We start from the raw sequence: 27,516 nt of genomic DNA, 5'->3' as shown, positions 1-27,516 counted from the left end.
CAACACCAGAGGAAATCACCAACCCTTGCAGGTAAGTGAGTGAACTCCCTGGCCTCCCTGAGCACTGCCTTCTATAGATGGAATCCACACAGCTGAGCTGCTGGGCTTGTTAACACCCTGGCATTCTGCCTCTGAGTTTGGATCTCAGCAATTCTCTGTGGCCTAGGTAGCTTCCAGCCAAGGTGAGGTCATCGTAACTCCATGATCTAGCCTGCAGACCCTGCATCACCTGCCAGCTTTGTGGGTCAGGATGGAGCCAACTATGTTTCCTGTTTGTGGACAAGGAGTTTGTCTTTCACTGTTGGCTACACAGGGCACATATACCAGTCCCTCAGGGATCTTCGGTTCCTAGTGACCATCACTTTCCAGGGTCATTTGACATTAACTTACATTTTTTTTCTGAGTCTTTCTATCAAAATAACCATTTTTGCACCTTCTTCTGACGCACTTTGGGAAATGTGGCTTTTGCTTGTCGCTGAGAGCAGCAGCCTTCACTGCAATTAAATTCAACAGGAAATGAGGCAGTGCCTCTATTATAATATGCTATAATCAGCCACCAAAAACATGTATTATGCAGGTAATAGTCAAGGGTAAATTGCCTTGTGATGGCTTATCTCTACCGTCAATGACATATTCAAAATCAAAGTATTTAATATTCTTCTGCTAAAAAAGAGCTACCATATGCTCTGTGCCAACCTCTAAGCCAAATCGTCATATTCGTGACCTCATTCCATCCTTATAATGATGGTGGGCTGAAGCTGGTCTCCTGTGTGTCCTGTACTCAGAGGAAGTGACGGGGGCTCTGAGAGGTCAGCGATTTATCCAAGGCTACATGACTAAGTAAAGATTTCTGGAAAGATCTGGTTTGATCCAAAATCTTATCCTTTTACTACAATCTCTCTCTCTCTCTCTCTCTCTCTCTCTCTCTCTCTCTCTCTGTCACACACACACACACACACACACACACACACACAAACACACTCAATTTCCCAAATGTGTGTTAGCATTTAATATTTAATGTATCAAAAGGAACCATATATATAAGAAACAAATGGTGTTATATCAATTTAAAGGTTTAATATAGTTCTCATAAGCTGGGCGGCGGTGGTGCACATCTTTAGTCCTAACACTCAAGAGGCAGAGGCTGACAGATCTCTGAGTTCGAGGTCAACCTGGCCTACAAAGCAAGCTCCAGAACAGCCAGGGTTACACGGAGAAACCGTGTCTCAAACTACTAAGTAACTAACTAACTAACTAACTAACTAACTAACTAACTAAACTAACTAACAACAAACTAAGTAAATAGATAGTATATGGGAAAAATTTAGTTTAGTGCTCAATGTAATTTAACATAATCCAAAGCAAATCCAAAGCAATTTTAACCTGAAAGGAAATTCTTACTGATTATAATTCTTAGGAATTGTGTTTGCTTGCAAGTAAGTGAGACACTGGCTGAGGAGGAGAATTATTTCTCTCAGTTCAGGGTTAACTTAGCAGATCCACACACAGGAATCCAAGGCTTCCCTGCTGTCTGTTCAGCCATTATCGGTGACTGGGTTTTATCTTCATGGTCTAAGAAGGCTGCCGTGGCACTAATTCTGTCTTTATTCCAGGAAGTAAGAAAGAAAGGAAAGTAAACAGGTCAATAAAGATCATATATCGTATATATAGTCCACCTTTTATTTCTCAGAATGGTTTGCAAGCATTCTGTATGCTCACATCCACGCCATCATTAACGGGTGCTGTTACAAGTAGCATTCAAGTAACCAGATTGTCACCAAACAATCAGTCCTTCTCACTTCAGGCATTGTTACAGATTTGCAATGCTATCTTGGTGTTGCATTATCACAGCGGACAATGCTGCTTGATGAGTTTTGGTAATTGAGTGAGTCAAGAAAATCCACATACCAGACTTGTGATTCCCTCAGAAGGATTCTTCATGACCCAGAACAGTCAATTCTGCTTCCTCTGAAGCAACTACTTCCTAGTTTCTATTGCTTACCTTGTTTTTGCCTATTCTTGGATCTCATATCCATGTGAGTGTATGTGGTGTGTACTCTTTGTGTCTGGCTTCTTTTGTTCAACAAAATACTTTCGGGTTTCTTTATGCTTCTGTTGTGGAAATGAGCAGCCTTTCCCACTTTGTTTTAGCACACAGTTCTTCATGGATCCACTACTATTAGTCATACTTACATTGATAGGCAGTTGTGTTGTTTCCATGATTTAGATACGGTGAACAATGTTGGTATAACCACTTGCATATAAATCTTCACAAAGATTTATTTCTTTTATTTCTCTAAGATGCATCAATGGATTTGCTGAATTATCTGATCATTTTTAAAGTTGTTTTTCCCCCCGAGAAACAACCAAACTCTTTTGCAAAGTAGAGGTTCTGCCTTTTATTCCTAAGAACGGTTTGCAAGCATTCCATGCTCACATCCACGCCATCACTAATGGGTGCCGCTATAAGTAGCATTCAACTTACTAGATTGTCAGTCCTTTTCACTTCAGGCATCGTTAGCGATTTGCAATGCTCTCTTGATGCTGCTTGACTTTGTGCTTATTGATGAAGGATGTCGAGCATCTTCTCATGTGTTCTAATGTTTCATATGCTCTTAAAAAACCGCACAGCCAACAGTGTGGTCTGATGAGTTTTGGTAATTCAGTGCTAACGTCTTATTTGGGGGAATTCCTTTTCAAACATTTTAACTAGTCAGAAGTTGTGTGCCTTATTTTTATATTGTTTTACATAGGTTCTTTCATTTTATTTTATGTGTTTTGTCTGTCCATGCACCACATTTATTAAGTGACCTCAGAGTCTAGAAGGTCGTGTCAGAAATCCTGGATCTGGAGTTGCAGGTAGTTCTGAGCCGCTGTGTGGGTCCTGGAACCTGAACCTGGGTTCTGTGCAAGAGCAGTGAGCACTCTTCATAGCTGAACCATCTCTCTTGCCCCTTTCTATGTATTTTGGATACAAGATCTTTGTCCAATATATTTCTCAGATACTTTTACCAGTTTGTAGTTTGCATTTTATAATACTAACGGCTCTTTTCAAAATTTTGCTGAAGGTCGGGATATCAATTTTTATTTGTAGTTCAACTTTGCCGCTGTTCTGAGAAACTTTGGCCTATTCTAAGGTGATAATAATTTCTTCTAAATATTCTTATAGAAACTTTAAGGTTAAAGGTCTTCCCTTTAGGCCCCTGATCATCACCAAACGAGTTTTTATATTGAGAATGAAAAACATTGAGATGTACCTTTTGTTTCCACAAAGAAGTGGTGATTCCAGAACTCTTTGATAAGCAAGACTTTCCATGTTGAATTAACTTGATGTCTTTGTGAAAAATCAGTTGGCCTCATGTGCATGTGAAGCAGACACCTGCTTCTCTTTCACTCTTCCTTGACTCCGGCTCATGTAACAGTATGTGTCTCAGCCTTGCTTACGGTAGCGTTACAGAAGAAGAAACCAGGACAGTAAACAAGTCCTCCAACTTTGTCCTTCACTTAATTATCCTAGGCCCTTTGCATTTCCACAGAGATTTTAGAATCAATTTATCAATTTCTCCAAAAAACATGTTGAGCTTCTGAAAGGGATCATAATGAAACAATAGATCAGAGTAGGGAAAGTGGACCTCTTAAATCCTGGAACCTTCGGGTCAGGTCACATGACATGTATCTCTGAGTTCTTTGAGTCTTGTTAAATGTCTCTGAGAGGGGTTGGGGGATTTAGCTCAGTGGTAGGGCGCTTGCCTAGGAAGCGCAAGGCCCTGGGTTCAGTCCCCAGCTCCAAAAAAAAGAACCAAAAAAAAAAAAAAAATGTCTCTGAGAACCACTTCACTGTTTTCAGTGTAAAATGACAAACAAAACACAAACCACTCTACTTTCTTCCGTCTCTCTTTACATCATCTATTCCTTGAGGTTTTTTTTTAAATCTCAGTTTTCGGTAGTAATTTATCAAAACGCAACTTACTTTGAGTGTTCATTTTTGCCCTGGAACCTTGAAATGTTTCCTCTCATTAACTCTAACCTGTGTTCGGAGTCACATCATCTGGGGATAGCAACGTCTTCCTCTCCAGCAGCCAGTCTCCTTTTTATTTTTCTTGCTTTATTCCGTTGGCTAGGATCACCAGCACGATTTGCAATTGATGTGGTGTGAGAGGACAGACCCTGGCAATGGGTTTTAAGGAAAGCTTCAGTCTCACACGGGGTATATTGTAAGCTAGTGAGCTTTCTCAGTTTCATGTATAAGGCAACGAAGGCCTCTTCAAACCTGCTTTGATACATTTCTCCTAATTATAAGTGAATACTGAATTTTATTTTCCTAATTTGAGAAGTCTGGCAAGAAATTTTACCCGAAATCTTATACTTGCTTCCATAACCACAGGTAGCTAAAAAAGATATTCATGGCTGGAAATCAGGATTCTGTTGTTGTATAGAAAGACACTAGGCAGCAATTCCTATAACATGAGACATGTATATGTCTAGAGTAAAAATGACTCAGATTCTTTAAAATTGCCAAACAATAACTAATAAGATATGGCTGCTGTTTTCCATTATGAGATCCATCTATAAAGATTAACTTGTTATAAAAACTACCTCATCTAATATAAAAGTAGCCCTTCTGTTTCTGGCCTTTTCTTTGGTAAATTGAAGAACTCTATATCTGCCTGAAGTTTGTATATGATTATTTGCCATATTATATATCCTCTTGCAACAAGCTTCAGTAAATGCTAATGGAGGGCAGTTCTTGGGTACCATTCTTCCTGTCTCAGGTCAGATAAGATGTAGCAATCTGACATAGAATAGAGAAACAAGGAGTCTAGAATGTTACCAAAAAAAAAAAAAAAAAAAAAAAAAACCAATTAAAACTACCAGCAGTAGGATGACTGTGCTAAATCGGAAGGTGGGGTGGGGAGGGCAACATCTTAAACTAGCAATGAAATCTAGCATCTAGAAAAATAAAAGTAAATTGACTCTTTAATTAGCTCTATGTAAATATTTCATTTTAGCATTAATTTTGTTTTGCTTTGTGAGACAGAGTCTCATGCTATACCCAAGACTGGCTTTGAGCTTGCCATGGCCCATGACTGGCCTTAAAATTACAGCAACCAACTTGCCTCAACCCAAGTGCTGGGATGATTGGTGTGAACAAATGTGCTAGGTGTTCATTCAAGTAGTTTGTCAGTCATTTATTAGCTTAAAAAATTTTACAGAGTCTCAAGGAGTATGCAAGGTGCTGAACTATCCGGGAGTGGGGCATCTGGACCCATTCCACAAGGAACTGAAATTCTTTAGTGGCCAGGCACATCAGATGACAGCACAGGCCCCAGAATCAACTCTGGATGAAGCCTTGGCTCACCAAGACATTCCTAACATGGCCTTTGCTGCGTCATTTCTCCTCTCAAATCATCAGTTTCTTTTTTTAGTAAATTGAGAGTCATATATCTGATCTCAGAGTGCTTGTAAGGACTGGGTCAGATCATGAACAGAAGCATTTGGCTTGACATTGCTAAGTTCTCAATAAAGACCGGGTACCACTAGTAACCACTGAGCACAGTCAGAGGAGACCTGAGCACTGTACTCAGGTAGCTAGTAGAGGCCTGAGGGATGATTAGGCATTTAGCCTCCTGGTCTTCTTGGTTAACACTGCTTCTTTATTTCTTCCTGGGAAACTTTTTCATTTAAGCTGTAAATGGAAAATACTTTTTTTAAAAAAAGATAAAAAAAAAAAAAGGAAAGGAAAACACTGTAACACTGTGTTCAATTGTATCTCTAGGTTTCTAAATTCCTCTATCTAACTAGCATCCCTCACAAATAGATAACAAGATGAAAACTTGTAAATATAGAATAAAATGTTAGTAAGTAAGAAAACAATGAAAGATAAGAGGAAAACCTGGAAGAGTTTTCGTAACATGTAATGGCCTCTGCATAGTCTCTTTACCTGTATGTTGGGATGATATTGGCGCTAGAGCAACCAAGAGATTGAATGAACTCAGGGCAATAAACATTCCAAAGAATCATCAAATCCCTTCCTCTCATCAATTCATTACCCCATCTCTAGGTTTTTTTTCCATAGTGGTCTCCAAACTTTCAAATCTCAGGACTCCTTTATACCCTTAAAAATTAACACCTCTTGGGCCATCAACAGCCAAAACCTAGCTGAATCCCTGGATCCCATGGTAGGAGAGACTAGACTTACACATACACATACACAGCAACAATGAAAAGTAATTAATACCTCACCCATGTGTGGTAGTGCATGTTGTTAGCCCCAACCCTCAGTTGGCTGAACCAAGATGACCCCAAGCATAAGGCTAATCTGACTTATAAAGAGAGACTTTGCTTAGAATGATGTGATGAGGTGATGGTGATGACATTGATGATGATGATGGTGATGATGATGATGATGGTGATGATGGTGGTGATGATAGTGAGGATGATGATGATATACCTCTAAGAAAGCTTCAATTTATATGGGTTATACCTATTAACAGTTACCTTATTAGAATCTAATAGAACAAATAAGCATCAACTTGTTGATTTAACAATTATAATAAGAGATACTACATGTTATTATATAACATGTTTTAATCAACAATAACTAATGTCTCAAAAAATCAGCAAGTTCGTTCTCAAATAGATAATCTGCATATTTGAAAATTTCTAAAGCACTGGTTGAATGGAAGGCAACTAGATTACTATATCCACTTAGGCATTTAACCTATTGCAATACTTTTGGTAGAATTCCATGAAGCAAGTCAAGTCTCACACAGAAATGTATTCGTCAAAGGAGAATCTCACCTGATAGTTATTTCCACCTGTGTCCACCTCTCTACTCTAACAGACCAGGTGACAGGCTACTCTTACAGTGTAGAATCTGAAACGATATCAATGAACACTTCCTATTGTATTACATTGCAATCCATTGATCTGCCTGCAAGTGAGTGACCCTTACCAATCATGATTTTTGCAATGTGATAGATACTTCGGTCATTGGTAAACTATGATGAGTTACGCAGATCCTCCAGAATCCATGCTGTCAAAACTCGTGCTTCTTAGTATCACGCGCCAACCTTCTCACACGTGTGTTGAAGGCCTGGAAAATGTTGGGAGTACCGTATGAGCAATTCCTCAATTCAAATATTCTAGTTACCTTGAATTTCGCTGTCGGCAGCAAATGCCAGCATTTGTGTTCCTGGAAATGACAGTCTTCTTTTGTTCATTTAATGTCTGCCAAATATTCAAGTTGGATTAATTTAAGTTTAGCTGTCAATCATTCCTTAAGGTGAAAATGATGTTCCAGGAAAAAGGGCCAATTCAGCTCAATCATGCAAATGCTGCCTCTCTGTATTTCATGGGCAGCAGAAGTGTTTTATGCAAACGCTCCATGTGTTGACGAAAAAACATGTATTCGGAGCTGCATGGCTAATACAATTAATGATTTGCAATATTTCCTCAAGGACAATCAAGCGAGACTACCATGTCCTCTTTTACTATGCCTAGTGCTTCCTAAAAACACATATCAGGACACTGTGTGGAGCTTGATGTAACAGCCTCGACATGTCGGAGGCCTCAGCCTCGCTATTGCCCTCCTATTGGCAGTGAAGCATCACTCAGTAAAGCAACTATAAAATGCTTAAAGGGATTTTCTGTACCAGAAGCACACAGCAACTAGCTTCTCTCTGCAAAGATAAGAAAACTGCATGCAAAAAAAAAAAAATCATTCCTGCCAGAAAAAGATAACTTTGGGAATATTTAAATATAGTCTTATTTTATCAATATTTATTTTTAAAATTTAATGTAAGTAGAACCTCTTTTTATTGTGATTTATAAAGATCCTGAAGAAGATCCGTGTGTGTGTGTGTGTGTGTGTATGTGTCTGTGCGCGCATGTGTGTGCATGCATGTGCAGGTCTTGTGCAAGCAGCCTTGTCTGCTCTGTGTTATGATGGCCACGGTCATGTCATATCGGTCATGTCATATCTAGTAGGCAGCATTTCATGGTGCCCCCAAGCTTTATTGTTTTTTTAAATTATATATTTTACTTCAAAATATGAAGAAACCAGCCATTTATTTAAACAATGGAGTCACAGAGTAATGGCACCAAGTTAGAGAAAGCAGAGAGCGACACTTGAATGGCAGAAAGACAGTCTGAGAGATTGGATGCCAGGTCCTAGTGCACATACCATAGACTGCTCTTGCTAATACCAGGTATTACCACTTAGTCTAACCTGGCGACGCAATTAAGAAATATATAAGATGCCACCAGATTTCTAGAATGAATTTTCATCAAGAAATGATGATCAAAAGGACTATGAGACAGGTCTGTCATTAGAATTCATTCTTATTCTCTTCCGTGTTTGTATAAAACATACAATTTCTTCAATGAACACCCATGTTTGTATTACATAGAAGGCATGGTTCTAGCGATATCGTTAATCAAAACCGTTCTCCGTCCTTGGGTGCATGCTAGTCTGTGGGAAGTGATTTCTGCGGGGACTCACACCTATTCTGCTCAGCTCATCATGCTGCACACAGCTGAAATACTAGTCAAACTTTGAATGTCTTGGGAGCCCAGAGCGGAGTGGCACCCAGGCAAGTGCCGATCACATCTATTCAACACTCTTGCCTTGTTTCTGATCCCATGGCTGGCAGGGGTTCTAAAAACTCCCTTTGGCTGAAGAAGTGGAACAAAGATCAGGAAGGGGAGACCTTCTGTGACCAGAGCCTCTGTTCGGAGCATGGCTGTCTCGAGATATTGGAGCTGTGCCAGTCGGCGCTAGCCCTCTACAGTGATCCTGTTCTTATGCTTGGGACCAGAGTCTGAAGTTCTTTCTATGCACGTGTACTAACCAAAAGATGACCGGTCTTCACGGACATCGCCATTCTTGTCTTCATAAGATCCCCAGTTACTCAGTTCTGTGGTCCTCTCAGGTCTCATGACTCATGGTACTGATTGACCTGCAATATACTGAACATGGCTGCACCAGGAATCCGGTTCCTGTGAGGGTTTTTATTTCAGTTAATATACTGATAAGCACCGTTATTTTACATGTATCTCAGTCTAAGGACATGTGATTTAATCAATATCGTTGATGCATTACCATTGAACTGTAAAGGCTGAACGAAGTTTATTTCTGCACAAAGTACACAACAGCCTTGCTGCACTTAGGAACACTAGACCACTTTAGTAGTCTAGCTTTATGAGGAACACAGTATTAGACCTGTGAACCACTTCAAACAGTGAAAAACATCAATAAAAAGCAGGGAAAAATAAAAAATAAACCAGATGTCACCAACTAGACCATCAGTGGGCCCCTTGTTTGTCAACGCTGTGTGTGCCTCAGCTGAAGGAGAATTAGAGCCCTGCTTTGCTTAAACTCAGCTAGGAATTTGCATAGGGGAAGCCCTTGTTTCCCCTCTCTGTTCACATCGTGAGTAAGAAACTGGGTATAGGCAAGTTATTCAGCTACCTAGGAGGTTGAGGCAGGAGGATGACATGTTCAACACATGTCTGGGCTACTCAGAAAGTTCAAACCCAGCCTCAGTTAGTAAGACCCTGTCTTTACCGAAGTAAAACACACACACACACACACACACACACACACACACCCCAGATTGCTAGTCACATACTAGATCTTTTATTTCTGCCAGTGATCCTGTACCCCTCATAGTCCAAAGACAACCGGCGTCTATATCATCAACTCCATTTTTTTTTTTCAAAGTGAAGCCCAAAGCTAAAAAGGGTTGAATAACTTTTCCAGAGTTCTGTGCACAGTGAGTAATTGGCTTCCAAACGTGAATGTGTCTGAACCTTTTATTAGCTCTCCTCATTTGCTGTGTTTCTTTGATGCAGGTTTCACCCTACCAAGACAGTTTAGTTCTGGGCTGGGCTGCCGTGATAGTCTATCACTGTGGGGTTGGAAACATTGTTGCCTAGGGTTATGTCAACTTGGTACAGCTAGAGTCCTTTTAGAAGAGAAACTCTCAACTGAGAAAAAGCCTCCACTGGATTGGCCTGCAGGCAAGCCCTGTGGTGCACTTTTTTTCTTGATAGTTGTGCGGGAGCGCCCAGTTCACTGTGTGGGGTGCCGCCCCTGGGCTGGTAGTCCTGGGTACTGTAAGAAAGCAGGCTGAATAAGTCCTGAGGATCAAGCCTCTGATCATTTTCTGCCTCAGGCTCCTGCCTTGACTTCTCTGGGTGACGGTCTGCAAGCTGTAAGATGAACGAAAGCCCTCCTTCTCAAGTAGCTTTTGGTCATTATATTTTACCACATCAATAGGAATCCTAAGACAAGAACCAAGAGCTTTGCTGTGGCCCATGGTAGACCGGGTTGGGAGCAGAGGAGGAGGGACACATGTTCCTCTCTCCACTGCTACAGGATGACTCATGCTTGATAACAAGTCGAGATACCCACACAAAGCAGTTGTTATCAGGTAAAGGTAACTTATCAGGTAGATTTTGGATGGGTTGATAGGCAATAGTAGGAACTGATTACACGCCCTGGAATGAGGGTCTGGTGCTGCCCTGGTCTGAGCCTGTGCATGACAATACACAGCAGCTTCAAATAGATAGATGTCTGTTAAAAGTCAACACGGAGAAGATGGCAACCTTAGCCGAGAGATTCGCAGCCAAGTCACAGAGTGAGGTCCTTAAGGAAACGTTCCTAAACTATCAGATCCACTAACTGTACTAGATACATTTAAGATTTTTTTTCTATATTCCTTTTGTAGTAGTATCCCCTATTTCTGCTTACCTACGTTCGGATTCAAGCACATTTTGCCATTGACGGATGATGCCGAGAGATTCAATGAAATTGTGAGGAAACAGAAGATTTCCGCTAATATTGACACGCCTGAAGGCGGATTCGATGCCATCATGCAAGCTGCAGTGTGTAAGGTACGGTGGGGGAGGGGTCAGTGGTCCATCCTATTAACATAAATTTCTGATTTATTAATAAATCTGCTCTGGAAAGCTTAGCTAATTGCCTTTCCTTTGATTGCCATATTTCTACATTTGCTCCTTTTCTTAAAAGATAAAATGCCTATTAAATAATTAATTTTATCATGTTGAACTGGAGGATTGTTTCATTTGTCTGATATTTGAATAATTAAATAAAAGTGTCCTAGTATAAGAAAATTTCGGCTCAAATATCAGATTGATTGTTTTTAAATTAACTGTAGTAGGAAAAATTAAAGGCAGAACATTAATAAACAAATTTAAAATTAGTACACAACACATAGTTTTTTCACCTCTTTTTTTTTTTAATGGTGTGGGGCCTTGTATGTGCTAGGCAAGCAGTATAAGAGCTCTACCAATGAGCTGCCTTGGCTTTTACAGGCAGAGTTTGATTATACGGTTCAAGATAAGGATCTATTGTTTCGGGATCATAGGTCGCACCATCTCTCTAGCTCTCCTTTCACAGTTTGAGGTACCAAAGGGAATAATTGTCCATCTAGACGTTAGTCCTTCATGGGAAATACCGGGAGATAGAGCTGAAGCTCCAAGAAGGCAGAAGGGTCAAGGAGCTAAAAGAGGAAGGAAAGGAATGGGTAGGTCAGGACAGCCAGGATGGCGTTTTGCTCAAATGCTTCCTAGACTTATATTAGTTCTGAGAGATGGCTGCTAAAAACACAGATTGCGGAGATCTCAGCGGGCAGGACCCTGAGGCCATTTCAATCAACAGTTCTTGTACTTGGGATAGGTTTATAATTTTTAGGTGACATCATTAGAAATAAATGCCTAAATGTTGGGTGACATTTTAATGAAACAGACTTACGTTATAACCAATTTGCATTGCATTTAGCTTGAATTTGCCATGGCTGTGACCTTCCTCGCTACCTCGTCTTATTTTTATTTTTATATTTTTTTCACGAAGTGAGAGCGGAACAATTACGATCGATAGCTAGAAGCCGAGGCAAACCCAACACTACTTGGGCAGGAACTCCTTTTTGTGACAAAAAAGAAAATCTGAAAGTTGTCCAGGAAAAAGGAATGCTACGGGATTTCATGTCTCTAATAAACTATACGTTCTCTACAGGTAGAAAGGCTAGAATGGGTTCTCCAGGCATTGCTCAGAATCCAAAAGGGAGAAGCTTCACAAGCCTCAGTTCGGGCCCGCCCCTTTCCATATAACCAGTGGCTTCCCATTCATCCTAGAAAAAGATTGGCTGGCGCCACGGGCCCGCCCATCTCTACGTAACTCATGACATCCCTCTCACCCTAGGAAAAGATTGGCTGACGCCACGGGCCCGCCCATCTCATGTAACCCATGACATCCCTCTCACCCTAGGAAAAGATTGGCTGACGCCACGGGCCCGCCCATCTCCATGTAACCCATGACATCCCTCTCACCCTAGGAAAAGATTGGCTGGCGCAACGGGCCCGCCCATCTCCACGTAACCCATGACATCCCTCTCATCCTAGGAAAAGATTGGCTGGCGCAACGGGCCCGCCCATCTCCATGTAACCCATGACATCCCTCTCACCCTAGGAAAAGATTGGCTGGCGCAACGGGCCCGCCCATCTCCATGTAACCCATGACATCCCTCTCACCCTAGGAAAAGATTGGCTGGCGCAACGGGCCCGCCCATCTCCATGTAACCCATGACATCCCTCTCACCCTAGGAAAAGATTGGCTGGCGCAACGGGCCCGCCCATCTCCATGTAACCCATGACATCCCTCTCATCCTAGGAAAAGATTGGCTGGCGCAACGGGCCCGCCCATCTCCATGTAACCCATGACATCCCTCTCACCCTAGGAAAAGATTGGCTGGCGCAACGACTCGCTCCACCTCCTGGTTTTTGTGAGCGATGCTGATTCTCATTTTGGAATGGACAGCAAGCTGGCAGGCATTGTCATTCCCAACGATGGGCTCTGTCACTTGGACAACAGGAATGAATACTCCATGTCAACTGTCTTGGTATGTAACCTTCAGTGTCCTCAGCTTCCCGAGGAGGCCCACACGGTGACAACTGTTATGAAGCCGTATGAAATGACTCATACTTGATGAAAGTGGCCTATTAGTTTCTGCTTTAGGAGCTAGAAATTGCTTTCTTTCACCTGCAGTACCGTTCCCCACAGAAGCCAGGTAACCTGCACAAGGTAGGCAGTAGGCATATGTTGAGAGTCTAAACCAGCTATGGCACAGACGAGCCCAGATCCTCCCTAGTGTCTCAGAGATCCCAAGGCCAACGAAAAGCAGTGCAGGTAGCTCTCTAATCTCCACCACGGTCCAGGTCAGCACAGTACCACTGAGGGCTTTTTGAGCATCGTCATCCTCAGTCATGCCACAACCACAGTGTTCCATTTGGGACAGCTAATCAGGTACTCCTTGATTGGCGCTTATTAACGTGTAGCTTTATTTTCTGTGGTTGAAAAAATGCTGGTAACATTTAAAAAAAAAACTTGACCGTTGTCAAAGTAAAAATTTAAGAGGTCTTTGCCCCAAGAGCTTTCATCTGATCTTCAATGGGTCTCTGTTTCTATTAATAGACCACGAGACTACTGTGCTCGTAAATGTCATCCCCTATACTCAAGAAACTAAATTGCCCTTTAAAACACAGACAGCCCACTTTGACCTCAACTAGATCCCAAAGCAGTCACTTCTCATTTCGCCTTTGTTCACGGGCGTCTTCATGCCCATTTCTGGAATGACAATGTGCTCACTACTGACCATCCCATGGTGCTTTCCTCAGAGCCTGCGCTGGGTTCTTACCTTTGTTTCCTGACAGCTCAGTGGGTGCTGAGCTATGTGGGGTAGAAGTATCAGCCCAGACTGGAGAGATGGCTCAGTGGTTAAGAGCACTGATTGCTCTCCCTGAGGTCCTGAGTTCAATTCCCAGCAACCACGTGGTGGTTCACAACCATATGTAATGGGATCCGATTCCCTCTTCTGGTGTGTCTGAAGACAGCGACAGTGTACTTATATACATTAAATAAATCTGTACTTATATACATTAAATACATCAGCCTGGGAAAGCCATGTTCTGTACATTTAACACAAGAGGAAGCACGGCTCAGAAAGTTAAAGGGCCGTCCAAGTGATGATTTATAAAGGTATGTACAGGAAGAAGAGGAAAACCCTAGAATCCCAATGTCAACTGGGGAAAAAAGGCTGTTCTATAAAGACTCTACTAGTTCACAAACTTAGGTCATTCTTTGCCTAATTCTGGACTTGAACATAGATCTCTCCCCTATCTTCAAGGAGTTTTAGTTCCCACACATTCATGGTCTCTAACTGCCACACTTTCATGTGAGAATCACAAATATTATTGCCATAGTTTATCTTTTAGTCAATAAGTTTCCAAAAAAGGGTCCTTTGCCGTTAATTTATCAAATGCCCCATAGGAGAGATCTTGGAACAAAAAGATCATAGAACCAAACAACATCCATTACCTCATATGTCGTTCTCATTTAATAAATAAAATTGGCTCAGTATTCAGAGTCGATTTCTGCATAAGCACAGAAGCCACGGACCATTTCAATGCCCCCTGAGTCCTTTGAATTTTTTCATTTGCTGAAAGCAAAGCCAGATTCCTGGGACCACCAAACATGAGCTGCTTCTGGCCTCGAGTTCTCAATAGAATTGGGAGCACTAAAGTAACAGATCTCACCCAAACATAAAACAGTATCGTTATGTGGGCTGTGTGGTGTGACCCTGGTTCTGCATGAAGCCATGTACAGGTGTGCACTCATGGAGGTAAGGTTAGCACCAGAGAGCCTGGGACTTTAGAGCGAAGGATGCTTAAAATTTGGGCAATGGGAAAGCAAATAGCACTAAATGTATCAGACTGAGGAAAAATTCCATTATCTGGTCATGTGGAGGCCGGAGAGATGGCTCAGAGGTTAAGAATACTGGCTGCTCTTCCAGAGGCTGCGGGTTCAGTTCCCAGCAGCTCTCAACTGACTGTAACTCCAGGAGATTCAACACTCTCATACAGACATATATAAAAATAAATAAATCATTAGAAAAATAAAAATCTAAATGTGATTTAAAAAAAAAAAAAGGTGGGGGACCAATAGCCTAATAGCCTGAATCACAGTTGGGAAGTTCCCCTGGGTAATTTAGAGAGAGGAACACCTGTTGCTCAACCTGAACCTTGTACCTAATGACAGTCCCAGACAAAAATACTCTAGCAGCCCTGAGAAGGTAACAGCGCCCGGCCTCAGCGAACAGAAGGCTTCTCTATCATCGCTTTCCCTCCACTTGACAGGTGACAGTCATCCCCATATACCTAGTTCAGCGGGCCACAGGCTTCTCCTTCCTCTGCGCTTCTGCACTGTGCATTATCCACTTTTGGAATCCCAGGCCAGGCAAGCGTGTTTCCTGTTTTCTAGACTTGGCAAATGAACTCCTCAGTAAATTTGATAATGGATAATGTCTTTTCTTTTATAAAATTATTCACGTCACTTGGGAATGAATGTGCCCATGTCAGAAGGACAAATTGTTTTCAGTAATCCTGTGTTGTTTTTTTTTTTTAAAAAAAGATAAGATTGTAGGGTTCCATACCACCAATTTATGACATTGCAAAGGCAATAAAACTAACCCCGAGGACTGGTGCAGGGCTGTCTCAAATCAGACAGCCGTAGGAATTATAGTGTGCTATTTATCAGCACTCAGTCCTGTCCTCAACCTTCATGTCGCCAAGTCCAATTCCAGTAAGAGTTACAAGAGTCACCTCAGTCACATTCATCATAGTCTACCCACCCCGCCCCTCTGGTCTTACACTCCTACCCACTGTTGAGTGGCACTTGGGGAAGATAATATGGCACAGTAGAAGTCTTGAAATAAATTCCAAGGGGCCTGCTTAGGAGTAAGACGGCACGGTGTGGCATACTGCCAGTCCGCTCGTAGGACTTACCTGAACTTACAAGACTTGGGACCATTCCTAAATGAATAGCACCAGTAATGTGTGTGTTTCCTGAGAATAACAGATAAGATGCCTGCGAATATTGATTTTCTCAACTGTGAAAGGAACAACTTTTAAATTTTACCATCTCTTGTTATGATCTTTTAAATCTAAGTATTGGTTTTAGGAATATCCAACGATCGGCCAACTCATTGATAAGCTGGTACAAAACAACGTGCTACTGATCTTTGCGGTCACCCAAGAACAAGTCCATCTCTATGAGGTAAGCAAGTACGATCTGAGAGATCCCTTCAAGGAGATCGTGAGCCATGAAACTCTTCAGGTAACTCTGTGACTCAAAGTGCATTCGTTCACTGCTTAAATTTTAGACCCCAAGCACGGAGACCAGTGGAAAGTGGAGACACCCATAGCAGCAATAAGAGTTGGAAATGAAAGGGTAAATGAGAGAGAGAATACAGATGAATGGAGGGGGGTCACCCATCGGCATTAAAACAAGCATTTTGTCTGGCAAGGGGTTAACGGAACAGGGACACTGTTAAGAGTTTGAGGGTGGTGACGAAGTATTTGCAAACACAGAAAGACTCAAGCCAGAGGTGCAACTCAAGCTTCTGAGAAGTGGAAAGTTAAAAGAAAAAGTTATTAATTTGGGCCAAAAAAAAATGATCACACACACCCCCTTCCAATGTGATTGTGTTTGTAGTTCGGGTATTTGGAAGGAGGCACCAGTGTGGGGAAAGTCTTTCATTAGGTTAAATGATGCTAGCTGACCAGCAGATAAACTGTAAAGCGCCTATGCAAATCTAAGATTTCTGCGGTCACTTTACAACCTAAGAGAAACAAGATGTCAAGTGCTGTGCGCTGGGATAACTGTGAGTGAGGGTAACAGAGACACCTCATATGCAGCTTCGGAGGAAGGCCCGGACTTCAGAAACGCAGACATGAGATGGTGCTTTCTATGCAAAAGTGTCAGATCCACCTAAATTCAGACTCTGATTTCCCATTCCTTTTGAAAGGACCTCTTGGTGACTATGCAGGGCAAACTCCAATTATTTCCCAGAAGACTTTGATGAAATGTACTCACTAGTCCAACTGGTGCAGCCCGGGAACTTGCATCAGGTTCTATGGAAAGGGTCCAGGAGGAGATGTTATCTTGGGTTTTTAATGAGAGGAAGGTATTGTGGGCCCAGGTGAGGGTGCCTTCTCTGTACACTCAGGAACTCTTGCAATCAAGCTCCATCCTCAACCCTTTTGTTTCTCCATTCACCTGATCTGGGCTTTTTCTTCTTAAGTCTCCTTAGTATGTGATACTGGTTTCCACTGGTTTTAAGTAGTAGAGCTGTGTAAAGATAGATTTTGAAATACCCTCAGTACAATAGTGAGTCTATCCTGCCTTTGATCCCGAAAGCTAATGTGAGAGGACCTAGTGGGTCACAATACCTCCTTCCCCGCAGGGCTGTGGCTTAGAAGCTGGAGGGGGAGCTGCATAGAACTTGCCTGAAAAAGGGAGTCTGGGGACCACGATTGATGATCATGAACGTAGACTCTCATTATTCACGTTGGCCAGAGTCTTCAAGACTCACAACGTTTAGACGCCTCCCCCAGTCCGCCATTAAGAAGACAGGGGAGGATGAAAAATAGCCGTGTGGCTAAATGGAATCTGTTGCATTCAAGTTAGTTGCGCATGGTCCCTGGCTGCAGAAGAAATGATCGTTTCCAAGGAAAACACCAGATTACAGCTGCCTCTAATATCGCAGCAGGACATTTGTTTTGTCTGCCTACTAATCTCATTAGGAGAAGAATTTATGTTCTGTCATGATCTGTGGTAGCTCTGCCATCCGGGCGCCACTAAATTCCAAGGGACACTTTCGGGGAGCCACACCTCAGCAGCCCAGGTCAGCAGCCCGCCCTGCGACTGTGTCTCATTGTTCAGGTTTCCTCCTGATGGTTCATCGTGCCATCTGCATTTAGAGGGCCAGGAGGCAGTTTGGTCGGAAGATAATGACAGCCACATGTCCCGACCTGAAGGTCCCACATAGCATGCAAATGCTGAACTATTGTTTTGTTGAGAGTGAAAACAGAAAATAGACCAATAATGGCCTGTGTTGCCTTCCAATTTAAAACTCTTAGAACGTGCATTATGCGTGCTGGATGCTGGGGCTACACAGTAGGTGGGGCAATTGTGAAATAAAGACCAAAAGGACCGAAAAGTCTCTGAAAAGTAAAGCCAGCAATGGGATGAATTAAGGAGCCAAGGGGTGAGATCTAATGGAGATTCCAGAAGGCAAATAATTTGCTTGAGTTATGCGGTAAGGCTAGTTCTGTGCCTGCACAGCCTGCAGGGGATGGGTGAAGTTCAATGGCCGCTCTGTTTCACCCCAAGTAAGATTTATGTTGCCCGTTCACGGAATTCAGGAAAAATGGCTGTTGTTTCAGCATGCTGGGTAGGATGCTCTGGACCTCGTAGGTATTTGGGGGTGGGGGTTGGGTACTGCGCACTCTTGGAAGGAGCTGAGCAAACAAAGGAAGGGATTCAGTAAGCACTTTTCTTTCAGTTCAGTATGACTGCATGTACACCCCAGACTCCAGCAAACAGACAATTAGGGACAAACTTATTATTATAAATAGTTTCTTGTTCGTCCAATTGCAGGGTCCAAGAGATAATGATAGATAATTGGCTGAGCACTAGGTACTATATTATATCCAAGGACTAAACGCTATTTAAAATCGAGATACGATTACCCAAGCTTTAAAAAGAAAAAAAGTTTATACTCCAGTCTGTTGGTTTTGAATGCTCACTCTTAGTTTACATTAAGATAGCATCAGGCTTAAAGTCTAACTGTCGAAGTCGAGAGGCCTTTCCTTCTTAGTGAGAAACGATTACTGTAGATCAGTGTTTTTACCATACCGTCAAGTCGTGTTATTAATGGCTTCATGGTATTTGCAAGACTTTACGACATCTATATGTTTTCAGCATGTCTACAGCTAGCTGGGAGGATAGAGGCATGAAGGACTAGCAGCAACGGCAGTTCTGGGAGCTAGTGTTTATGGTAGGAGACTCAGGCAGTGAGTCCGTCTCCAATAGGCATCAGTTCAACCAGTCTACAGCCTCCCTCGCTGATATCCCGTGACTACTAGACAGAATGACACGTCTAAAGCATGAGCACTGAGGTAGAGACAGGTCCTTACATCTTCAGAGACCCCTTCCCTTAGAGACAGAAAAGCTCTCAGTTACTAGGTCTTTGAAGAGAATGGTGTCTTATATGTCTTTCTGTTTAGGCCAAGTCTCGATGAAGATGTTAAATAAATATAAAAATACAATAAAAGCACCCCCCCTTTTTTTTTTCGAAAATTGGATCAAATGTTCCAAGTGGGGACTTGGGTCTTGATGTGACAAATACTAGTCAAGGTTGAGGAAGCCTGGGCACATAGAGCAGGTGTGGGCCCTGACCATTGCTAGGATACTCTGCAGCCTAAGGTGTCCCCTTACTTTCCATCCTGGACCCAGATGGCACCAGCAAGGAAAGCAGAGCCATCCCATCTGCTCAGGACAGACCTGCTGGAGAGGCTCCCCAGCCTCCCTTCTCACTGGGCCGTCGCACAGAGACCCCCTGAGCAATTATCCACTGGCACAGATTTGATGAAATAGCAAGTCTGAGGAGCTGCCGTGACATGTGTGTTCTTGCACGGCTCAGGATAACCACATCCTGTCCCTGAGTGTCCACGTTTCAGGAATAAATAACCCCGGTTTCCTCTCTCCCTTTCTTCCTTTGACTATCCTTTGAGCTAGCCACCGTAGCAAGAGAGGATTGGAGGTACGGAGAACTAGAGGGAGATACAATAAACACTGAACCTCCTCGCCATCTGTTAACTGGTTCAATTATGGTTTTGTTTTCTAATGTTCTCGTTGCAAAAGATCAAAACAATTTCAGCTCAATAGCGATCCCTTGATCTCTCCGGCCTCAGTATTTATAAAATACAAAGCCTAGGCCAGACACCCTCTGTTCTAAGCAGTCAGTGACCAGCCCTGGAGCTGGCCATGAATCTGATGATCTCCACAGAGAGAGCAAGTGTGGCTGATCTTAGGACCCACATTAAGAAGTTATTCCCAGTCCTCTCAGTCTCATGCTATAATTGGATGTTTCAAACTTGGGATTTTTTAATGCAAATAAAATCATCTGGCATAAAAGGCAATTTTACGATTATGCGACATTGCCATGGAGTTAATATTGCTCTCGGTTCAAGTGTAATAGGGAAGATTTTTGATTTCTCCTTAATTGATGGTGTCTAGGAACAGAGCCTGAGGAGGGCCAGCTGCCTACACTTTCCTCATTAACTGGAACATCCCTCAGAAAGGGAGGACTTGGAAATAAAACTCCTGTCCTCAGATCAGTAGGCATCTACCGAATCAGGCTAACTAGGAAATCCCAACTCTGCCCTACCATCAGTGGTCACTGTGAGCTAACACATAGGACTTTTCTCCTAAAGGATCCAAAGGCTTCTACTCCAAACCATTAACACAAGAGAAAAGAAAGACATGAGTTTTAAATAGAGCCTTCATGAGATCCCCCTTTTAGGTCCTCTCATAGACAATTAGGAGATCTGAATGTTTGAACACTAGAGTAACACCTAGAACGTCTAGGGTATCGCCAGGCAATGATGCTACCGAGTATGTAGTCTGTCACCCACTCCCTCAGTCAACTGTCTCTTGAGCACCTTCTAGGACACCAGCCAGAGCGTGACCACAAGAGAAAGGTACCATGTCTGTCTCAAGAAGTCTCGAGCATGACTAACAGACTTGTGAATCAGTTATTAACCCACAAAAACAAGATGGAAACATTGTAGAGACCCAGGAAGCGAGGGGCGGTGTTCTTTGACAGAATTTTGCTAATGAGTTTGTTGTTGTTTTTTTTTTTTTAAGTCACTCGGTGTTTGTAGCAGGTTAGTTGACAATCATAAAACTGGTTCTGATGCCAACAGTAGCACACCTGGCGTTTTCCCTGGCTGAGGTCTGGTGATTGCATACAGCAATGACCATGGTGACGTAGAGAACCATGAGTGGCCACCTGGAGACTGAGAGTTTTACACTCACTTTATCATTCCATCTCTATATATTTCCACAGATTAGCAAAGCAAGTTGTACCTGACAGAATTTAGACCCGTAACCAGAGTATGTAGCCGAAACCACTGGGAGAAGTCACAGTTGACCGTAGAGCCAGGCTGTGGTAACCACAAAGCATAGCAACTCCTGCTCACTAGATTGGCAGTCAAGAGTCTTTCACTGCTAGCTTGTAAAGTCACAGGGCAGGGGGGTGGAGCAGAGCTATCTGGCCCAGGAACCCACAGAGGAACTCTTTAAACGACAGTCCTTCAAGGCCAGCACAATCTTTGACCTAAGGTCCTTTATCGTTGCTGTTAATTTAGGTGAATGAATCAAGTTAAGGCTGCATAGACTTGAAATGAGCTCTGTGACTCTTCCCTATGATAGAAAGAGGCCACATAGCCCAGAAGCATAATGTCATTGGGCAGCCATCTAAACCCATTTTCCCATCTAGGAGTCTCACTATCTTCTGGTTCCAACGAAAGAGATAAAATGAGGATAGGGGTCCACCAAAGCTATGGATTTATTAAGTTTGCATAATTTAAGCATACAGAAAAGCAGGGTGTGCATTGAACAGCGGCATGCCCGCTGCTAAGTTTTCCCCCACTCTAATAATCTCTAATAATCTCACCATATTGGCTCCCTCTGAAGAAGGAAAGTATCTCATGGGCAATCACCCACTGACTCACCTCCCGGCCGTGTTCTCTGCCTTCCTTTCTGTGAGGCAACCAGGATCCTGAACATAGTGTCCATCATTCTTACACTTGTTTTTACGCTATTAAAATAGAATCTGTGTTAACGACACGCCAGTAGGTTTCACTGCTCACATTTAATTTCTCCCGTCTTCCTTTCGCTTGATTGAAGAACTGAACTCAATGACCTACAAGATTTAACAGCCAATGATTGATCCTGGGAAAGGAGGAATTCTCATAGCTTGAGGGGGTGGAGAGGTATTTTCCTTACATTTTCATATTGCGGTAAAAAGCATGTGTGATCTACACTTTTATTTTAATTCATTTTTCAGTGCATAGCTTTGTGGCCTTAAGCATACTGGCCTTGCCGTGCTCTGCGGTCTGTGTTGGGTCCAGGGAGATATATTTCGTGTCAGGTGACTCCAGCCACATCTTCCTGTGGCGGAGGGTACTCAGTCACATGAAACTGTGCAGTACCGTGGATGCTGTCCCTGTGCCCTTCTCTGTCCACATGGATCCACACATCTTTAAGTGAGGCCTCTGGGTACCATGGAAATGGTAGCTTCAAAGTTACCTTTGTAGTTTGGACAAGTTATACTGTTGTATTCGACACTATCTTACCAGCCATGTAGGATGGACGCTAAGAATAACCAAACGGAACCAAAACAAAGCTCCTCTTTCTCTACTTACAAAATTAATGCAACGTTTGCACAAAAGGGAGGGAGGGAGGGAGGGAAACGCAGAAAAGCAGGAGGAAAAAACAAAAATCACTCATAAACCAGCCCCTCAGACAGAACTAACCACGACTGACATTTTAGAATAAGCCTTCTTTCCTTTTCCTTTGCATGCATTTGCATATTTTAACATAATTGCTACCATACTGTACATATTAAGTATGTTCCCATTTTAAATGAGTTTATATGTTTATAGTCTTAGAAAGGCATAAGAATTAAATTGTATGTAGTTATACATCAATCACTTTTATTAACAAGAATAACATTAGCTCGAAATCAAGGTTATCCTACAGGATTCTGAGCGGATGTGTTTTATATTTAATAGGATTTCGGCTGTAAAATAAAAGCAAACTGAGCCACATCTGGTGGCACAGGTCTGCATTCCCAGTTGAGTTAGAGGCTGAGGCGGGAGGGTCGCAAGTTCAAGGTCAGCCTCAGCAACTTTTAAGAGCTTGCCTCAAAATAAAAAAAATAAAGAGGGCTTAGACGTAGCCCAGTGTAGAACACCTGCCAATGTCAACAAAGCCCCTGAGTTCAGTGCTTGGAATTAGCAAAAGTAAAAATAAGATAATGTTTGCTCCCTCTCACCATTAGCCCCTAAGCTGTGCAGGAAGAGTCACTCCCCTCCAGACTTACTTTTCCACATGCTCACATGCTGCGTGTTTTGTCTTTGCTTTTGCATGGCCATATTTTAACGTTCATAAAGCCAACTAAGTGTTTTCAGTATCTCTTTTCACATCCCTGACCGTGTCCCTTTGCTTGGGGCTCCACGATCTGTGGACACAAGTCTGCACCTCGGAGTGCTATGTTGCCCCCCTCTCTGCTTTCTCTCGTCATTCTCATGGTTATAGTGGCTATTGTGTGTGCCACAATTTGGCCATTCCAACAGTACATACAAGGAGCTTGCCAACCGTATGGAGCGGTCTAACTAGTCTAACTGTGATGAATTATTTGCCACTCGGCAGACACTGCTTTCTCGTGATCCTCCTGCCTCTGCCTCCTTCAGCAAATCTACCGGCGTGCGCCACCACAACCGGCCAGACACTGCTTTCTCAATGCTCACTACAGCATCGATCTAAAAAGGGCACGTTTATGACCCACTGGACATGAGGCTTGGGAGAATTGTAATATTTTAATTTCACACCCAGTTTTCAGAGAGAACCTAAGATGTACTAAAAGGGCCTCATACTAATTTTAACAGCTGAATATTTTGTTGCCCCTGCAATATTCAATCTTCAGAAAGTAAACAGAAAAATTAAAGAAGAAAAAAAAAAAACCCCTACTGTTGAATTCGAATAATTTGGGCGCACTTCATTCTTTATTTCAGGGGCTAGAACCCTTATGTCATAGGTTTGGAAAGACTTTTGTTCATAAAATACAGAATAGGTCGTTAAAATTGAATTTCAAATAAACAAAATACTTTTAGTAAAAAAAAAATGTCCTGTGCAATACCGATGATATCTTAAATTAGAAAATGTTCATAGTTCTAGTGAAACTCAACTGTAACGTGTGTAACCTTTCTACCACTGTGAGGACAGTTCCTGAGGAAACGGGTTACAAAAAGACAGAGTTGTCCTGGCTGACAGTGTCAAAGGTTTTAGCTCATCAGGGTGAGAAAGTACAGAAGAAATCCACATGGTAGAAACGTGTAGGAAGGGCGTTCACATCACAGAAGAGCAGGAAGCAAGAGGAGGCAGAAGCCAGAGGCTGGCTGCAACCTTCAGAAGCCCCTCCCTAGTGCCTGACTTCGGCCATCCCTTCCCAGCCACTTCCCAGAGGTTCCACATCTGGATTCCACATCTAGACAGGTTCACCTGCCAAAACCAGTACCAACAACTGTAGAACAGGAGTTCAAAGCACGAGCCTATAGGAGTCACCTAGGATTCACAGCATAACGTGCTCTATCTTCTTAGGGGGCCTGTTAGTAAGATCAGAGGGTCGTCTAAGCCTTCTGAGTTAGGAGCATACAACTAACACACTGTATGAAGATTCCTGGGCTCCTGTTATTATAAAAATGGGCGACAGGTCATAGTTTGCTCGTTCCTTCATTCACTTAATATTTTATGTGCTTTGTACTTAGCAAGCACTGGAGAATAGAGAATAAGGTGCAGGTTCTGTCCTCGTGAGCTTATTCTACTGAAGGGAAGCAGACAGAAAAAAAAATAAGTAATGAAAAAATAACGCAGAGTGCCTTTTAAATGTTCTGCCAAAGGAATGGAAAGGAGTAGTGTTCGGCAATGGAGAACGATGAAATGGAAAGACTGAGAGTTTTCCGTGGAAAGGATCTTCAGGGAAGACTCCTTCCAAGAGGGGTTGTGATAGCAGCCAGAAAGTTAAGAGGCATGGAGAGGAGGCACATGCAAAGGCCCTGGGGCGGTAAACACTCAGAATAAATACTCAGAATGTATGAGAAACAGAATAAGAGTGTTCAAAAGTCAGTCAGCTTGGAGTGACCTAAGGTAAAAGGAGACAGAGAGGGTGAGCAGGAGGTCCATGGAGAGCAGGCACTCAAAAACAATACCACCTTTGTAGCAAAGCAGAGATGCCTACACAAGCATGGGACCGGCTGGATGCTGAACACTTCATAGGACTTACAGATCTAAGTCCTAAAGATATAATGTCCTTATTTCCCAAGTCACAGACTATTGTTTACATGTGGATCTCATTAGATTGTCCTAGGCAGCTTTTAAAAACCAAATTAATGCTCAGGCCCCATCCTGACCTCATTAAATTGACACTTTGGGACTCAGACACTGGGGCCGGCATCGTTCCGTTTCCTCTCTATTGCGTTCTGCACCTTACAGCGTGCAGGCTCTGACTCCGTATGTCTCTGCGGTGTGTCTGTGCCTCGGCATGCGTGATAAGTTCTCAGAAGATGCTGATGCCGGGATCCGTCCGCAGCCCTTGGAGTGTGGAGGCTCACGGCTCTGCAGCCGTCCTTGCACACGCTCTGCCTACTATCTTCCTGTCCTCCGCGTAACCTTCCTTCCAGTCATTCTTCCAAGCTTTATTACCTGCCCATTGCTCTGCAGAGCACACAGGCTGCTACTAAAACCCATCTCTCCCTTTCCATTTTAAAAGGGCTTTCTAAAGCCTAGAGGTCCCGGATGTTCATTCTGTAGCCAAGGTGTGCCCTCCATCTCTGAAAGCAGGCTAATCTCATTAAGAGGAGCCATGAAGTGTCCTCGGCAACACATACTCCATGCAGCGCCTTTGTTCTCAGAATCTCCGTTCCGATGCCCGTGAGCATCTGTTTGCCTCGTAACCGTCTGCACCATGGTCCATTCGTTTCTTTCCTTATCACAGTGATTGCTCCAGAGTCCTCGCTCAGCTGCGTGCTACTGCTTCTGGCTGACAAGATAATTACATTCCGGGCAGACTGGGAGAAAGACAGGGAGTGCTCAAAAGTTCCGAGGCCGACTACCTAGTCATTGCCGGTACAGACTTCAAGATGAAGCACCTGATCTAATTAGCACACTCCCATCCTGCCTGCCTGCCTGCCGAGGAATGCTGACAATGGAAGCCTGAAGGCAACACAGATATCATGCAACCCGGAGACAGTCAGTCATGCCATCCTTTTGCCAGAAACAATTACATGTTCCTCTTGGAATCTTGGGTGTCCTAGTAACAGAGGGAAGCCTAGGGGTAAACTTTTGCATAATACTGAGAGCCCCGCATTTACTGATAATGAACAGGAGAACCAGGGAAATAAAACACCCACAAGAATGGAAGACCCCCTGAAGCAGAAAGTCTTCGGAGTTGAATTCAGAATCATTTATGTCAGCAGGTCCAGGCCCCCAGCTCTGGAAAAAAAAAATCACACACTTTTCCACAGAAGCAAGGCTTTACCACCAAAGACCAGATAAATAATAAGAGTACTGGTTTCCTGGGAACCACCCCACCCAACCTCACCCCAGCCTTCATTTCTGCCTACATTTCTTGTGAGCTGCGGTGTTTGAGTTTGACATTCTCGCCCTGGGTAGGAAAGTGTTTTAAAACCGGAGTCGCTAAGCATACACAGAGGGCATTGAGATCTTAACTTTCTAATGAGACGCCCATGTTCATTCGCTGTTGGCATGTGTACCCATTCCTCCCACGGCAGCCTAATAGAAGCCAGGGAGCCTTGGCCTAGAGCCACAGTCTGATTCCACCATGTAGACCTCAGTGCCTGGGCAAGGCACCGCCTGCCCTGATTCAACTAAAGGTGTGAGGCCAAAGCGAACAATGCATCATGTCCCCCAGATCATGTCCCCCAGAAAGGTATGTTAGAGATCCAACTCCCGTTACCAGAGATGTGATCTTGTTTGGAAGTAGGCTCACTGGGGACACAGTTACCATGTAGCACATGTGGACTCTGAACCTAACAGGAGCAGTGTCCTTATATGGAGGCATAGTGTGTCAGATACTTGAGGCAAAGACACCATGGGACAATGCAGTTAGGGGACGGGTGTTTATGGTGACGTGGCATGGAGTGTATTTTCAGGCGCTTCTTTGCTGTCTGTCTGACTTCTTTAGTGAGGAAGGTCTTCACCAAAGATCTGGGAGGGTCTTCAACTCCTTTTCAAATAAGATTGTTTTCTTGTTTTAAGAGGTCCTTAGAAGTAACAGAGCTCTATGTGATGTGTCTCCTGTAGGCGTTCTCTTTCAGTCTGTGGCTTGTCTTCTCATTCTCTCAAATTGTCTTTCACACATTGGAATTGTTTTTCTTTATACCTAGCTCATCTATCTTCTGCCTTGTGGATCAAATTTCTTGGTGTGGTAGCAAAATATCATCACCCAAAGTCAAGACCATCTAAAATTTCTCCTGTCTTTCATGAGATATGGTTTTCAAGCAGGCTAGTGTCTTCGTTAGGGTTTTACCGTTGTGAACAAACACCATGACCAAAGCAACTCTTATAATGACAACATTTAACCGGGGCTGGCTTACATGTTCAGAGGTACAGTCCATTATCATCAAGACAGGAGCATGGCAGCATCTAGACAGGCATGGTGCAGCAGAGCTGAGAGTTCTACATCTGCATCTGAAAGCAGCTAAGTGGAGGACTACCTTCCAGGCAGCCATGATGAGGGTCTTAAAGCCCGCGCCCACAGTGACACTCCTACTCCAACAAGGCCACAT

The 27,516-nt window shown here is 43.1% G+C and overlaps 1 protein-coding gene across 1 annotated transcript in view; it reads left to right on the top strand.

Moving 5' to 3' along the window:
• The window catches only part of Itgb6 (integrin subunit beta 6), a 75,333-nt gene that overhangs the window by 6,527 nt on the left and 41,290 nt on the right, over positions 1-27,516 (top strand). The window contains exons 5-8 of the mRNA XM_032903369.1: positions 1-31; positions 10,734-10,899; positions 12,762-12,923; positions 16,040-16,135. The exon at positions 1-31 is cut by the window's left edge and continues 216 nt beyond it. Coding sequence (XP_032759260.1) covers positions 1-31; positions 10,734-10,899; positions 12,762-12,923; positions 16,040-16,135 — 455 coding nt within the window. The remainder of the gene's footprint in view (positions 32-10,733; positions 10,900-12,761; positions 12,924-16,039; positions 16,136-27,516) is intronic.

This window comes from Rattus rattus, chromosome 5, assembly GCF_011064425.1.
Source record: "Rattus rattus isolate New Zealand chromosome 5, Rrattus_CSIRO_v1, whole genome shotgun sequence".
NCBI lineage: Eukaryota > Metazoa > Chordata > Mammalia > Rodentia > Muridae > Rattus > Rattus rattus.
Note: the sequence above shows the minus strand (reverse complement) of the source record. Positions and strands in the feature narration are given on the sequence as shown.